The sequence below is a fragment of the Tiliqua scincoides genome, chromosome 7, assembly GCF_035046505.1.
Source record: "Tiliqua scincoides isolate rTilSci1 chromosome 7, rTilSci1.hap2, whole genome shotgun sequence".
Taxonomy (NCBI): domain Eukaryota; kingdom Metazoa; phylum Chordata; class Lepidosauria; order Squamata; family Scincidae; genus Tiliqua; species Tiliqua scincoides.
The window spans coordinates 61,116,854-61,131,422 of record NC_089827.1 but is presented as its reverse complement, the minus strand read 5'-3'; the positions used below and the strand labels follow the sequence as shown (position 1 = coordinate 61,131,422).

Genomic DNA, 14,569 nt, shown 5'->3' with positions numbered 1-14,569 from the left:
TACAGCCCAGCCTGCTGTGAACACCGGCTGTGTGTCTTCTTTTCTCCACCCAGGCAGCAATCAAAGCTCTGGAATTGCCCAAGAATTGCCAGCCCTGTTACAGGTCCGTTTCATGAAATGCACAAATTCTGACCTGGCGATCTACAGTGGCTGCAAGCTTTATAGCATCAAATGTTGCCCAGCGGTGGGGCTAGTTTTGGCCATGGTAAAGTACAGTTGTCAAGAGTACAAGGCAAGCACACACGTGAATGTCCTGGTTGGCCAATTAATTACCCCAAGAGAAGAAAATTCCTGAAAGTTTGCAGGCCTGAACGATTCCTGCTTCAAAGAGAAATAAGAGGAACCGACAAAACGGCAGGGAGATAACATGGTTCTTCCTGTTCTTATGCCCCTCAGAACATTGACTTAGCTGAAAGTTAGGCAAGTAGATAAAGTCGGTGTGATGGGAAGGGCCCCCACTGTGTCAGACCCTCTGGCTTTCTGCCTGCCAGTGAGGGGCAATTTATCAGCTAGCTTGATGAACGGTCATGAAATCAGTCCTAGGGCTGGAGAGGCAAAGGCTGCTTCCCCACCCAGCTGCTGGGGTGACTGTCCACTTGACGTCAAGCATTCTTACTTCATCTCCTGGCACAGGGATGTTATTTTTGTAACAGCACCAGGAGTAGTGGAACTGGAATAGGCGTGTCCCAACTTCTTCATCCCCCTTTTCTCCTCGTTTGTTTTTAAAGCTTCCCTTAGAGTGTGTGAGAACAATTTTGCTTCTGGTCCGCTCAGGGAGAACCGACAGGAGCCGAGTCTGTTTCTGTTGAGTGGGTGCTGCAGGCACTCTGCTGTTTCAGCTTCTCTGCTACTGAAGGCTCGCCTTCCAGCCAGGACACAGTTCAGGTAAACCATGCGATACAATCCAAGCTCCCGTTAGCAGACGGTAGAGTTCCAACCTTGGTCAGAGGGACAATGAGGGTGGCTTTTTCAGTAAAAGGGCAGCACTGCCCTGGATGAACACTCACCTGATTGGGGCATGTTGTTGTGGGGCTGCCCCCAAGTTCCCTGATTTTTAATAGTGTCGTGTCAGAAGGATAAAATATAGGTGTAGGAAGTGTCTCTTCAAAAATTCCCAGGACCTCTCAGATGGCAAGGTTCCAGGGTGCATCTCTGTATGCCAGAGGGTGTGATGGATAGAGGGATGGAGCTCAAGAGACAAGAGTTTGGCTCTGCCAGGAAGCTCAGTAGATGACCTCTTTTCAGTTTCATTGACTTCATGGGGCTGTTGTGAAGATAAGATGGGATAACTCCAAGTACAGTACTCCTTGAACAAAGAATTGATAGATGTGGTGAAATAATCAGACAAAACGCTGGAAACACATTTCTGGACAAGATGGGCCTCTGGACAGACCTAGTTATGCTGTTATGACTTTCAACACATTTAATGAGCCTGTGTGTTATGCTCATGCTATGTATGTATGTAAGTATGTATGTATGTATGTATGCAGTGCTTTTTTTTGAAAAAAAAGGCGCAGGAACTCACAACTTGTCAATCTTTTATTTATTTATTTATTTGTTTGTTTATTTATTTGTTTATTTATTTATTTATTTGTCATTTTTTATTGGAGAAATAAAATATTTTTATGTGCTTCCCCCCTAAAGATGAACTTACTTCTGAGTAGACATGCATAGAATTGGGCTGTCAATCTCCACATCCCCTTCCCCCTAGCTACTTTTTCTACACATGGGAAAAAATACTGTACAGGCGCACTTGTAGCATGTAGTATATAGTGTGGCACTACTTCGAGGAGAGGAAGCAGTGAATGGATTCCGGAAAATGGCTTACATGATTTCCATGTAGTAAAATTACTCTAAGCAACCATGGGAGTAAGAACAAAAAAGGAATTCTTACACAAGAGGGGTCCTTAGGTGCACACAGAAACAGCTACGTTTGTAAACAAGCGATTAAATGTGGTTTAATTCAGGTATCAGGATACTCTGTCTTTGGGAAGGCGCTTGGCATGCAATTGTATGTTCTCTGCTGCCCTGAGCAGCTGCTGTGCATTGCTGGAGAGGAGCTGCAAGCGCTGGCTGGTGGAGGGCATGCTTGTGGAGGAAGGATGAGGAGGATCTCTGGCAAGGCTGGACAGCACGTTGTACACACGTAGAATCCCTTTTCACCTGCCCTTAGCATGTGAAAACAGGTGCAGATATGTATCTCTGCCAGGATTAAGAGCCCAATCCTAGGTATGTCTACTCTGAAGTAAGTCTCATTCTAGTCAATGGAGCTTACTCCCAGGAAAGTGCCTAGGATTTCAGCCTAAGAGCCCAATCCTATGCATGTCTACTTAGAAGTCCACTTTAGTGAATGGGGCTTACTGTGGATAGGATGGCAGCCTTAGAGTCCAATCCTGTGCCTGTCTACTCAGAAGTAAGTTCCATTATAGTGAATAGAACTTACTGTGGATAGGATGGCAGCCTCAGAGCCAAAGCCTATGGCTGTCTACTAAAAAGTCAGTTCCATTAGAGGCAGTGGGGCTTCCTCCCAGGAAAGTGTGGACAGGACTGCAGCCTCAGAGCCCCTCCTGTGCCTGTCTCCTCAGAAGTCAGTCCCATTAGAGTCAATGGGGCTCACTGTGCCCTCGCACTTGTCAGCCAGAGTTGCCTGGTGCAGGAGGAAGCCTGCCTGGGAAAGGATGGGGTGGGGGGAGAAGAGGAGCCCTATGGGGGGGGGTTGTGCTGGGCTGGGCGGAGGAGGCTGGGGGGACCCTTGTTCAGTGGCTGCGCTTTTGAGGGGAGGGAGGCTGGGCTGGGAGGCCTGCAGGGCAACCTTCTCTTGTCATGGTTGCAGTGCTATAATGACACCCCAGCTGCAGCCACATCGACCATTTCGGCTCACTGTTGTCTTGAATCTGGAAAGTTCTGGGCTTCCCCAATGCAATGCAGAATGCCCTTACTTATGCATAAGTAGTGTGGCATGAAAGTCTTTCCCTACTGATTTTCTTTTTCACAATGCTTTTTCACAATGGGCAATTTTGTGGCGTGGCCTAGAGTTATGCTGATTAGTCTTATTGATGAGCCAACCTGAGAGTTATTGGCTTCAGGGCCAAACTAGACAATGCGTTGAAAATCCATGATGAGATTTCCCAATGTATTGTTCTCCATAAATGCAGGGGTGAGAGGGCCCAATTTGGATTGGGGTGTCATGCTAAAGAATATGAATTAGTTCTGGGTGGGGGTGTCTGAATTAGTATTAGAGGGAGGAGTCATTGGCCCTCTAACCCTTTCTCCTGGGATGGGGGAAACACCTGACCCTGAATGACAGCCCTAATCCAAATTAGGCCACTTTTAACAAAGCAAGTGTTAGAATATCCAATCATGAATCTCTCAATATCTAGTGTGGGAGGCTGCAGGAGGACTTAAAACCAATTTTTGAGCTTGCGTAGTATAATTGCCAAGTTACAGGATTCACACAGCCATGACCATCACTATTGATCTGATACAAACATTAAAAAATGTTCATAGGCTAGAGAACTCACAAGCAGATTTTGTACAAGAACAGCTTCTGTTGTGATCAAGACAGGTCTTGGGTAATAGGTCTCCACTTGGGGCCCTAGAGAGCTGCATGGGCCAACCAGAAAGATAAGCCTGGACTAAATGCCTATACATTCAAATGACTCAATTAGCCACATCTGAATTTTATCTAAATTACAGCCAAAAGAAATTGGTTCATTGAAGCCTTCATTTGCTGGCCCAAACCATGTTTTCTAGGATATGTTTGGTGCCTGCTTATATTCCTGTGTTTGTCTTGTCTTCCACAGGTCTTAAGACCAGCCGTCCACTGTAGGCACCATGGCCTCGCCTCCCAGTGGCTGTGGCAACATAGGCAGTGACTATTACCTCCTCTGTGACACCGACAAGGACTGGGGCATCATTCTGGAGTCCTTGGCTACAGCTGGTGCTGTTGTCTCAATCATCCTCATATTTGTCCTCCTGTTCCTAATCTGTAAAACCCAAGACAACACAAAGCGAAGCCTGATCCCTGTCCAGTTCCTCTTTCTCCTGGGCACTCTGGGAATCTTTGGCCTCACTTTTGCCTTCATCATCAGGCTCAATGAGAACACCGCCCCCACGCGTTATTTCCTTTTCGGGGTTCTCTTTGCCCTCTGCTTCGCCTGCCTCCTAGCCCACGCCTTTGACCTCATCAAGCTGGTGAGAGGAAAAACCCGTCTCTCGGCCTTAGTGTTGCTGGTTATTGCCATCAGCCTCACCATTGTGCAGATTATCATAGCCATCCAGTACGTAGCCATCAATATCTCGGCACTGAGGTCACTGAAGCAGAATGAAATGGATGAAGAAAGACGCAGTGACTTCCTTTTGCTGCTCATCTACGTGCTTTTCCTGATGGCCCTCCTCTTTGTAGTCTCCATGTTTGTTTTCTGTGGGTCCTATAAAAGGTGGAAGCGCCACGGCGCACACATCTTTGTCACCATCTTGTTCTCCATAGCCATCTGGGTGGCGTGGATCACGGTGTTGCTGAGAGGCAAACCAGATTCAGTGAAGCGGTCTGACTGGGATGATCCTGTCATCAGCATTGCTCTGGTGGTGAACGGATGGGTCTTTTTGATCATGTATGTGGTGCCTGAACTCTGTTTCCTCACTTCGCCACGGAGACCTGGAGACTACCCTCCAGAGAACAATTTCTGCCAACCTAAAGTCCTGAAAAAGACTTCTGGAGTGGAGAATCAAGCCTATGCACAGGAGGTCAACGCACAAGGTATGATAAAACAAAGCAGTCCATATGTGTGGTATTGGTAGATGTTGTGGGTGGGAGATTTGGCCAAACAGAAAGGAATCAGGTTGTTTTCAGTGCAGAACTGAACAGAATTAAGAAGCCCGAGATGTTTCCATGTCATAACTTTCTACAATCCCACTTGGTGTGTAGAATACAAAAAAGGGCCACACAATAAGTGGCTTTGGAAAAGTCAGATACCTCTTTGCTCTAGGTGGGAAGACAGTTGCCCAGAGATGTCAGTTGTGGGAGCCCATTATCAGGCCTAAAAACAAGGGAAGGAACAGCTCAAGCCATTCTTGTATTTCTAAAAATGGGTTTGATTTATTTCTAAAATTTACCATTTGCCTGCAATAGTATATGGCCGGTTGTAATTGGCTATATGATGACAATCGCAAACTTAAATCAAAGTCTCATGGAAGCCAAAGCCAGCTAGCAAGAAGAAAAATGCATGATTACCAAGTTACTTTCAAAAATGGCAATTGCCAACAGACTAAATAATTTTTTGTGGAATAATCAATGACAGGTTACACACATGATATGTTCAGCAGTCACACTACATTTAAATACAAACGGCCTGAGTGTTGATATGGCATTTGATGTGGTGGAATAGTAAGATAATTTATCATTTAAAACGTGCTGCTATTCCTTGTTCTAAGCAAAGGATATGTTACTTTCCATTCCTTGCAATTGCAACAAATCTGAACAAATATAACTTCAAGACATAAAATATGCCCTTAGCATATAGTTCTATCAATTAAAATTTGTCCCCAATGATTAATTGTGCCCTCCTCACTGATTAATCAGCTTGCAGCCCAAACCTAACTGGGCTTTACAACAGAGGTCTGCTGTTGTAAATTAGTCATAGTGGTGCACCCAGGGCAGGTAAGCAGGTACAGTGGGAGGAATGGGGTGGGGATGGGGAGGAATTAAAAGTGCAGTCTTAGGCACTTACTGAGAAGTCCTACTGAGTTCAATGGGACTTACTCCCAGGTGTACATGGATTGGATTGTGGCCAAGTACTCTGAACAATAATAATACTACAGGTATTTATATACTGCCTTTCTTGGTCATCAGATTTCTCCTCAGACTTTGATTCAAGGCGGTTTACATAGGCAGGCTGTTTAAATCCCCGTAGGGATTTTTACAATTAAAGAAAGGTTCTATCTTTCAAGAACCACACAACATTTCAGATGGAACTTTTGCGGTCTGTTATCACTTTCTGGCCTCCTCCCACACAGGCTGACAAGCAGCTCCTTCCAAAGAGCAGGTGGAATAACTCAGCTCAGCTTGTCAGCTGCTTCAAGGTCTCGCCATTCATGGTGCCGGTGGCCTCAAACTGGCAACCTTCAGATGTTATCTTCAGGCAATTGGAGGCTCTAGACCAGACCTCCTGCCCAGATATTGCATTTGTTTGAAGAGTTGGTAGCACATTTGTAGTTTATTTGGGGGAGATACGGGCGTCTTCTTTCAAGGTCCTGCCACATTTGCAGTTACTCCAGTGTTCCCTCCACGGCTGGAGGTATCTAGTGTGAAATGTGATTGTCCCTCTTTTTGCTAGTACTGCTGGTGCTATTGGAGTGGAGCACAAAATGGGAAATCAATTTTTGTGAAAAACTTAAATCCTTGCAAAACACATCTGCTTATTTAACAATCTGGGAGGAGGAACCTGCAAAATGGGGCAAAAAGATTTGTGACATCATCATAAAGTCATATTTGATGGGCTACACAGCATCATGACAATGCAGCCTGTTCAGAGTGAGGGCAATGCTTTCCGCCCTCACTCTGTGCTGGCTTCGAGATGTTCTGGAAATGTGGCATTAAGCAGATGTGTAACAGTCATCTTGCCTCGTGACCAGATGCTCCACACAACTATCTCTTTACCAGCGGTGCTGCTACGAGGGTGTGGGCCACACCTGGTGAAGCGCATGGGGGAGGAGGGTGACACCACTACTGGCCAAAATTTTTTAAATCTTGGTATTTTTGAATAATACCATTATGTTACATATCATTTGATGCATAATTTCATGCAGAATTCAATGAAACAAACCGCATTGAAATATCTCGATTATATCAAAAGTTATAGCCAAAAAACCAGCAAGGGTGAGGCAATGGTGCATCAACATGTCCATTGCTGGGGTGTTACCTCGCCCACTGCATGAGAGAAAGTCCATTATAGAGTGGCGTGTTGGCCTCCTGCACCAGTTGACGTAAGCCCTAGTGTCACCACTGCTCAGTACATGAATGCAGAGAAACTACACAAGGATATCTACAGTGCCAAAATTGTTGTCTGAAGCTAAACTGAGTCCTCTGTGCATATGTGGTCATTCTTAAGATACCCGCTGACTGCCTTTTTTTTTCTTTGCCTCTTCTTTTGTTGTTCCTGAAGACAACGGGGATCATTCATATGTGCCTTATACAACTCACTTCCAGCTGGAGGTCAGTAAAATATCTACTTTTCATTTTTAGTATTAGTCGGATTTGTAATCATTCAGCCTCATTTTTTAGTCAAACAGCCTGAAGGGGAACTTCAAAACTTGTGTGTAATTAGACATTTGGAAAAAAAGGCAGCTGCTGCTAATATAAGATTAGCTAGGTTTGGGTCTTTATGGGACGAATCTCAGGATATATGCACTTTAAAATACCATAATACAGGCTGGGTCTTGTTATTCATGAGGTTTCCATTCCCAGAACTCACCTGGATGGCAAAAATCGCAATAAAGCAAATCCATTTTAAAAAAATGTCCCTTTGCTGGGCAGTTTAAAAAAGCACTTGCTTGCCTTTGTGATGTAAGACAGAGTCATTAGGCAGACAGTCCATCCATCAGTCTCTCTCCAGGCGCTTAGAAAGGCTTCACTCTGAGCCAGTAACCCCTCCCTTCACCCAGAGCACAGCGCCTGGAAAGAATGCAAAGTGATAATCATTCTTTCATGTGCTCAGGGGGAAGGGAGGGGTTGCTTGCCTTGGAGTGAAGCTGGAGTGAAATGCCTAGAGAGAGGATGATTGATGGATTGTCAGCTGGCTGCCCTCTCTCGCATTAAAGAGGCTATTGTTAAATGACTTTTTCCCTTTAATTGAAAGGGCCCTTCTCATTGTGTATTGAGATAAAACCGCAAGTGAAAAATCTGTGGATAATTAGGTTATACCTGCAACTCTCCCTTTTTTTTTTCTTTACTCCAGACGCTTGAGTCTCGACAGGATTTCTCCATCCCACGGCCTAAAACTCGGCCCAGCCCATACCAAGAGTATTCTGGAGGGAAAGGTCTCAAGTAAACCCTCCACAAAGTACTCCAGAGCGGCAGTGCAGAATCATCGGAGGTGCTGCTGGAAATCACTATGTATAAATCGGTGCTTTGGTTTTACTGAAACAAGGACAGACCTCAGTGCTACAGTGGATGAAGGAAGATGGTCTCTTCCCCCCCCCCACAAGCCTTTTTATTTGTCTGCACATGTAGCACTTTATACGTCTTCATTCATCCAGTTCCTTTATTTAGTGGACCTCTGTGGCTTCTTTCAGTTCTGCTGAGGCTTCTTTTCCTCAGCATTCTGTACAAACTCATTTTTTCCTTGTGATATGTGAGTAGGATAAAGATGTCCTATCCTATTTATGAAACGAGCTGAAAGAAACAGGAGCGAAGACTTAAGGGATGATTCTTGGCCCAGGCCACATCTCTGAGTTGCCTATCTATGTATACCTATGTATTTGTCCTCTTTGCATTCTGGAGCACTGAAATGAGCAGGAAGTTCAGTGATAACTTCCTGCTGGTAAGTGGCCTGCCAGTGAATCTTCTTCGTCTCGTTACATGTTCGTGATTGAATTCTAGGTCCAGATACGGAGGTGTCATTTTCCATTGTAATGGTCACTATTCATTGAGAGGTCTATGAAGGGGTTAATCCTGTTTCAAAGGATCTGCATCAGGGGCTACTGCCACACCTTTGTGGCAATGAATTCCATCCTTCAGCAACTTCCCGCTCTCTTGACTAAAGTGAGAGTCCAGGGAGTCTAAGTAGCTACCTTGAAAAAGCAAATTCTTTTTTTCAGGGCTTAAGCCATGACTCCTGCCATGAAGATGGCATGGCTCTCATAGGCCTCAGCAGCAACAGCTGCTGGGCAAGCACAAGTGAGAAGCCAGTGTGAAACATAGATGGAAGAGAGGTAGGTGGACTGAGGCATATCCATCTCTCTCCAAAACTGCACTGTATACATGTCACCATATTGATCCCAGGAAATATAGGCAAGTCTATACACAGAGCACTTCCTCAGACTTCTTCCTAAAGAAGTCTGTACACGCGAGCCTCCTGCATACTGATTTCTTGTCCTCATTCTTAGTGCACTGCAGACCACTCTAGTATTGATTCATGCATTTCCCCTCCATCACAAAAGAAGAAGACAGGGCACGTACATTTCTCCTCCCCAGCAGCGATTGTGTGGAGAGGCCCCCTGGGCTATGTGCTTCGTAATCAGCTCTGTATTGCATCTGTAGACAGTTGCAGAAAAACACAGAGAGCTCTCAGTGTGTGGGAACATTGTATGACAGTAGCCGAAACAGCTAATTTCTAGAGGAAAACATGAGATGATGTCTATCATCTGTGACATGACATGAAACCCAATCCTAGCATCTGTTTGCAAGGGGTCCTAGAAAAGCTACCCATTCACCTCCTGGCTATCCCCTGATAGCATATTGGGCACTTCTACTACCAACATGTCTGAGGTTTCTAGATAGCCATTGGCCCTTGGCCAGGACCTAAACCAACAGATCCATGACACTATCCCTGTTTCAGCTTTTTGTGAGACAGAAAGTTACAGGGCCTTGAGTGCATTCTTAACATTCTTGCTTTGGAGGTTGTAATGAATAAGGACTAGGAAGAGAAAACTGGGGAACAAGGTAGCGGGTGGAATGCAGTGGCAGCCACTAAGTGGCTTAGCAATGTTCCTTAGAGGTCAGCATGTCAGGGTAAACTGCAGCTAGTGAAGAAACTCCAGACAGATGGGTCAGATCTTAAAGAAATCCATATATAACCAAGAAAAACAAGGCACGGCCCAGCCAGAATTAAGCTCTTTTATATATCATTGGTTTCAATGGGGCATGTTAAGGGTGTGTTTACTTTGCTCCTGCTGAAACAAAAGTGCTTAACTTTGGCTGGATGTAGCCCCTAAGCCTATGGGAAAGGGGTGTTCAGGTTTTTTTTTTTTGCTTAAGTGTTTGTAACTGTATTATAATATTTATTTGTTTATTTCCTATCCTACACTGAGCACATGGCCAGCATTTAATAAATAATTATATATCGTGTGTTGTTGTTCGTTGGTTTCTGTTTATGAAGAATGCTCATCAAATACGCTCTGCATATGGACAGAGACTACAATGAGGCTTCCTAGCTTATAGGACATGTCCACCCAGACCTGAGGGCCTGTTGTTCATACATATCAGGCTTCTAAGAACACTTTAGAACAGTGTTTCTCAAGGTGTGTCCTCTGTCGTACCACTTCACATGGTCCTTCTATTTGAAGGACCACCAGAAGTAACTGGCGATGACATCATCACCTGTTATTTCTGGGGTGGGAGTGGAGGCGTGATGTGACAAACACCAGTAAGAGGTTCAGGGTGGACAAAAAGGCTTTTTTGAGCGTGGAAAAGCATGCTTTGGAGCTCTGCCCGCCAAGCCGAGCTTCCTATTGCTGTTTGTAGCATTGCATTCCTGATCTTGCTGCTAGGTGGCAGGGGTCCAAAGGTCCTGCGAGTACCACCAGACACCACCTCAGGTACCACAGATGGTAGCTGTACAACTGGTTGAGAAACACCACTTTAAAACCATCCCCGGTCCCCTTGCCACAATGTCACTCTAATGCAGGATCTTGAAAAAGGAGTAAGAGGCATCTGTAATTCTACATGTCATATAATAACATCTTGGTCACCCCTTTATACTCTTTAGCTGCTTCCGTTGTGTGTGCATTTAGACTTTAGAGGTTCTCAGACAGAGAAAAGAGTGTGGTGGGCATTGCTGGGGAGATAAATGGAAGCAAAAAGGCCTGTCCCTGGGGAATAATGGAGGGAGGGGGCAGAAAAGAAAAAGTTTAATTTGCATGGAAGGACATATAAAAAGAAAGCCAGTCATAAAGTAAGGAAAAGTACATATTCGCATTCTGTAACAGCAATGCCCTCAATGCGCTGGGTGTGACACCACCTTTCAACCCATATCTCCTCCTTGCTGCAGCTTTGCTGCCTCATCCCTTCTCTGGGTGTGACTGACAGCATGATGACCTCTAGTTTTCAAAACCAAACGGGCACCAGTACAGCATTTCTCGTCCTTGCTAGCTTGTGTTCAGTCTCACTGTGCTGGGTGCTTTCGCCCAGCCTAGTCCATTCCAGTCCCAGGCTGTTGAGTCTGCATGGCTGGTTCCTTGCACAAAGGGCATGGTTGCCAAGGGAGGGGACAGGGCGCATGGTGCACTCCCTATTATGCCATAGGATGTGGTGATGGTGTCTGGCGTGGATGCCTTTAAAAGGGGATTGGACAAGTTTCTGGAGGAAAAATCCATTATGGGTACAAACCATGATGTGTATGTGCAACCTCCTGATTTTAGAAATAGGCTATGTCAGAATGCCAGATGCAAGGGAGGCCACCAGGATGAGGTCTCTTGTTATCTGGTGTGCTCCCTGGGGCATTTGGTGGGCTGCTGTGAGATACAGGAAGCTGGACTAGATGGGCCTATGGCCTGATCCAGTGGGTCTGTTCTTATGTTCTTATGTTCTTATGCTATTGTGACTGGCCAGATGTGTGGGGCCAGTAGTGTAGCTAGAGGGGATGCAAAGCACTAAGTTTGGCAGGTGCCTGAATGCGCCATGCAAGCGGCCCTTCCTTCTGGAGCCATTCCAGGTGGTGGGAGCAAAATAGAGACAAACAATTTGTACCCCCTCTGGTTACACCACTGTGTGGGGCACTGTCTTTTCACCTCAATATGCCTGCAGTGAGAACTCCAAAAGTGTACCTTAGAGTCAATTTTCCATCCTCAGGTTTGGATGACAAATTAGTTTTGCCTGAAGTTAGAGAAAGGATCAGGGCCATGTGCTGTTGTAGGAGTAGTAGTAGTTAAGCCTGTCTTTCTATGCTATTTTATTCCATGTAAATTGCTTTCCCCTTTTTATCTAATCCATTAGGGAAAACTTAAGAGTACCCACAAGTTTTCCCAAATAAGGTGGGGTGTTTTGATATTTTTTCCTGGTTCAAAAAAAATCTCCTTAGAAAATAGTTTTAGAATTGCTACCTTTAAAATATGATGTGCTTCTTTCCCACTCTTCTTTTGAGGGTAGGGCAAAGAAAAGGGAAAAGAGGGGAGGGAAATGGATCTGTTTTCATGAATTCTGTTAGTAGGTGTTCTTTCAGATTTTCCACCCATTTGAGCATTGTTATTAAATGAGCAGCACAGAAATGGGTTGATCACCACTGAAACAACTTTACTCCCTTTAACATCAAAGACATTGGAGGGACTAAACTGGTAATCCTAAATATCCTGTCTAGGAATGGCATCCCTTCCTTAGAATCAGCAAAGCTTTCTTCTGAGCAAATAGGTCCAGCCTTTAAAGCTGGAAGTGTGCAGGCTGACAATGTGATCCTAGGCCTGTGTACTCAGAAGGAAGTCATACTTTGTTTGATGAGGCTTAGGCATGGGTAGGCATGAGGTTTGGATAGATTACAGCTTAGATGATGAGTTTAGATGATGCAGTTTATGGGCTTCTTTTTTTACTTTGAAATAGCAGCTATGTGGAGGGCAGCTCTGGACTGGGACCATAATGCAGAAACTGAAGTTATTTAACTCAGTACTCCTGTTTTCCCACCATGGAAACACCCTCTATCTCTGTCCCTCTACCACCCACGTTCCTGATTTGGATCAGGACTCTTCTGCAGTCACCAATTTAAAGTAAAACTAAACATGCCACTTACTAGGCAATAATAACACGTGCCATGCCTTGTCTAGTTTGATTCTTATCTCTCAAGGTTTCTAAAGAGATGCATGCACTAGCTCACATTTCTAAGACCTGTGCTTAAATCCAGAAGTGCCTCTTTATTTCACAAAACACAGCCACAGGGAATTGGCAGGTGCATCCGCCCGCCTGCCCCACAACTTTGATTCAGAAAGGAAGAGGGGAACAGAGCAGAAGTGGAAGTGGAGCACAAGAGATACCGTGTAGTCCATCACTCTTCTTTCGTCTACATTTCATCTTCTGCTCCATTCCTAACTTCTTTTCCAATCCAGGATGCTGGAGGAAGCCTGGCAGTGACAGCTGGTCTACCAGAAGGTCTCTGGCTGACCTTGAGTATAAGAGAGCCACTCCTTGAAGGTGCCCTTTGCCCAGCTAGCAGGGCTCACAGTTGACCCGAAGGCTACAAACTCAGGACAATCTCCTGCCTCTCCTTTGGTCCCATGGAAGATGTGCTGTGAGGTGTCTCTTCCCTACTTCTCTCCCCTTCTGCTGCCAACCCCCATGGATTCCCCACTACCCTGCCCTCCACATGACCCTCCCTGCTTCTGGTTGCCTTCCCCCCTGCATTTAGGCAGTCACTCTTTGATGTGGGCTTCTCCCTTCCTGTGTCAAATGTTCCGGACTGTCCTGCGTCTCCCCCGCCCTGAAAGTCAACATGTCACTGTGCTGGGCGATCACAAGTTTCGAAGGAAGCTGATGTTTGCTTTCCCTTCGCTATGGTGAACACACACAGGGCTGCATTATATAATGAGTCATGTGCCCCTTCCATTTCAAGCACATGGACATGACTGGTGAATAAGGTGTGGTTTTTGTGTTTTTAAATGTTTTTCCCACCCAGCCCTAAATGAATGAGAAAATACTGGGCTAGGTGCCCAACATGAAAATGAATAATATTAATGGACAAATCAAAGCATTGTAGAGCCAATAGCTTGAGTATTTTAGGTTGACCACAGGATGGTTTCAGACTCCAGGTGTGACACGTTGCATGTGTAAGAACATAAGAACAGCCTCACTGGATCAGGCCATAGGCCCATCTAGTCCAGCTTCCTGTATCTCACAGCAGCCCACCAAATGCCCCAGGGAGCACACCAGATAACAAGACATCTCATCCTGGTGCCCTCCCTTGCATCTGGCATTCTGACATAGCCCATTTCTAACATCAGGAGGTTGCGCATACACATCATGGCTTGTACCCCGTAATGGATTTTTCCTCCAGAAACTTGTCCAATCCCTTTTTAAAGGCGTCTAGGCCAGATGCCGTCACCACATCCTGTGGCAAGGAGTTCCACAGACCAACCACACGCTGAATAAAGAAATATTTTCTTTTCTCTGTTCTAACTCTCCCAACACTCAATTTTAGTGGATGTCCCCTGGTTCTGGTGTTCTGGTGTTATGTGTGACTATTACAGAAATGAAGAAATGCTGGAATGTGGGGAAGCTCAGTGGTGGGGCCATCTATGAGACTGCCTAAAGCAGTGAATTGGTAAGAGCCCCCTATCTCTGCCTGTGCTTTCTCCTTCAGCTCCTTGGATTCGGGAAGGAACAGAGTGGAAGTGTGGAAGAGTAGAAGGGAATGCCGTGCTATAGTGTTGAAGACACTCTTACCCACGACTCTCCTCTCCTCTTCTTTTCCCCACTTTCCTTCTGTATCCACAGAGCAGATGAAGTGGAGGTGGCAGCTGGCACTCTGCTGGGTTAGAGGGTGGTGGGCCTGGACAGAACAAGCATGGCTGCCTCCACTTGTAGATCTCTCTGAGGGCCTGGTCTGAGGGCCATGATACAGCTACCTTGCTGTAACTAAGCAGGTCCAGA

The 14,569-nt window shown here is 45.5% G+C and overlaps 1 protein-coding gene across 1 annotated transcript; it reads left to right on the top strand.

Annotated features, from left to right (window-relative positions):
- The first annotated feature begins 748 nt into the window (after window positions 1–748).
- Window positions 749–10,066, top strand: LOC136657217 (retinoic acid-induced protein 3-like). Its single transcript, XM_066633929.1, has 4 exons — window positions 749–885; window positions 3,804–4,759; window positions 7,164–7,213; window positions 7,956–10,066. The coding sequence occupies exons 2-4, from the start codon at window positions 3,835–3,837 to the stop codon at window positions 8,046–8,048; spliced, it is 1,068 nt and encodes a 355-aa protein (XP_066490026.1). The 5' UTR covers window positions 749–885; window positions 3,804–3,834; the 3' UTR covers window positions 8,049–10,066.
- The last annotated feature ends 4,503 nt before the right edge of the window (window positions 10,067–14,569 follow it).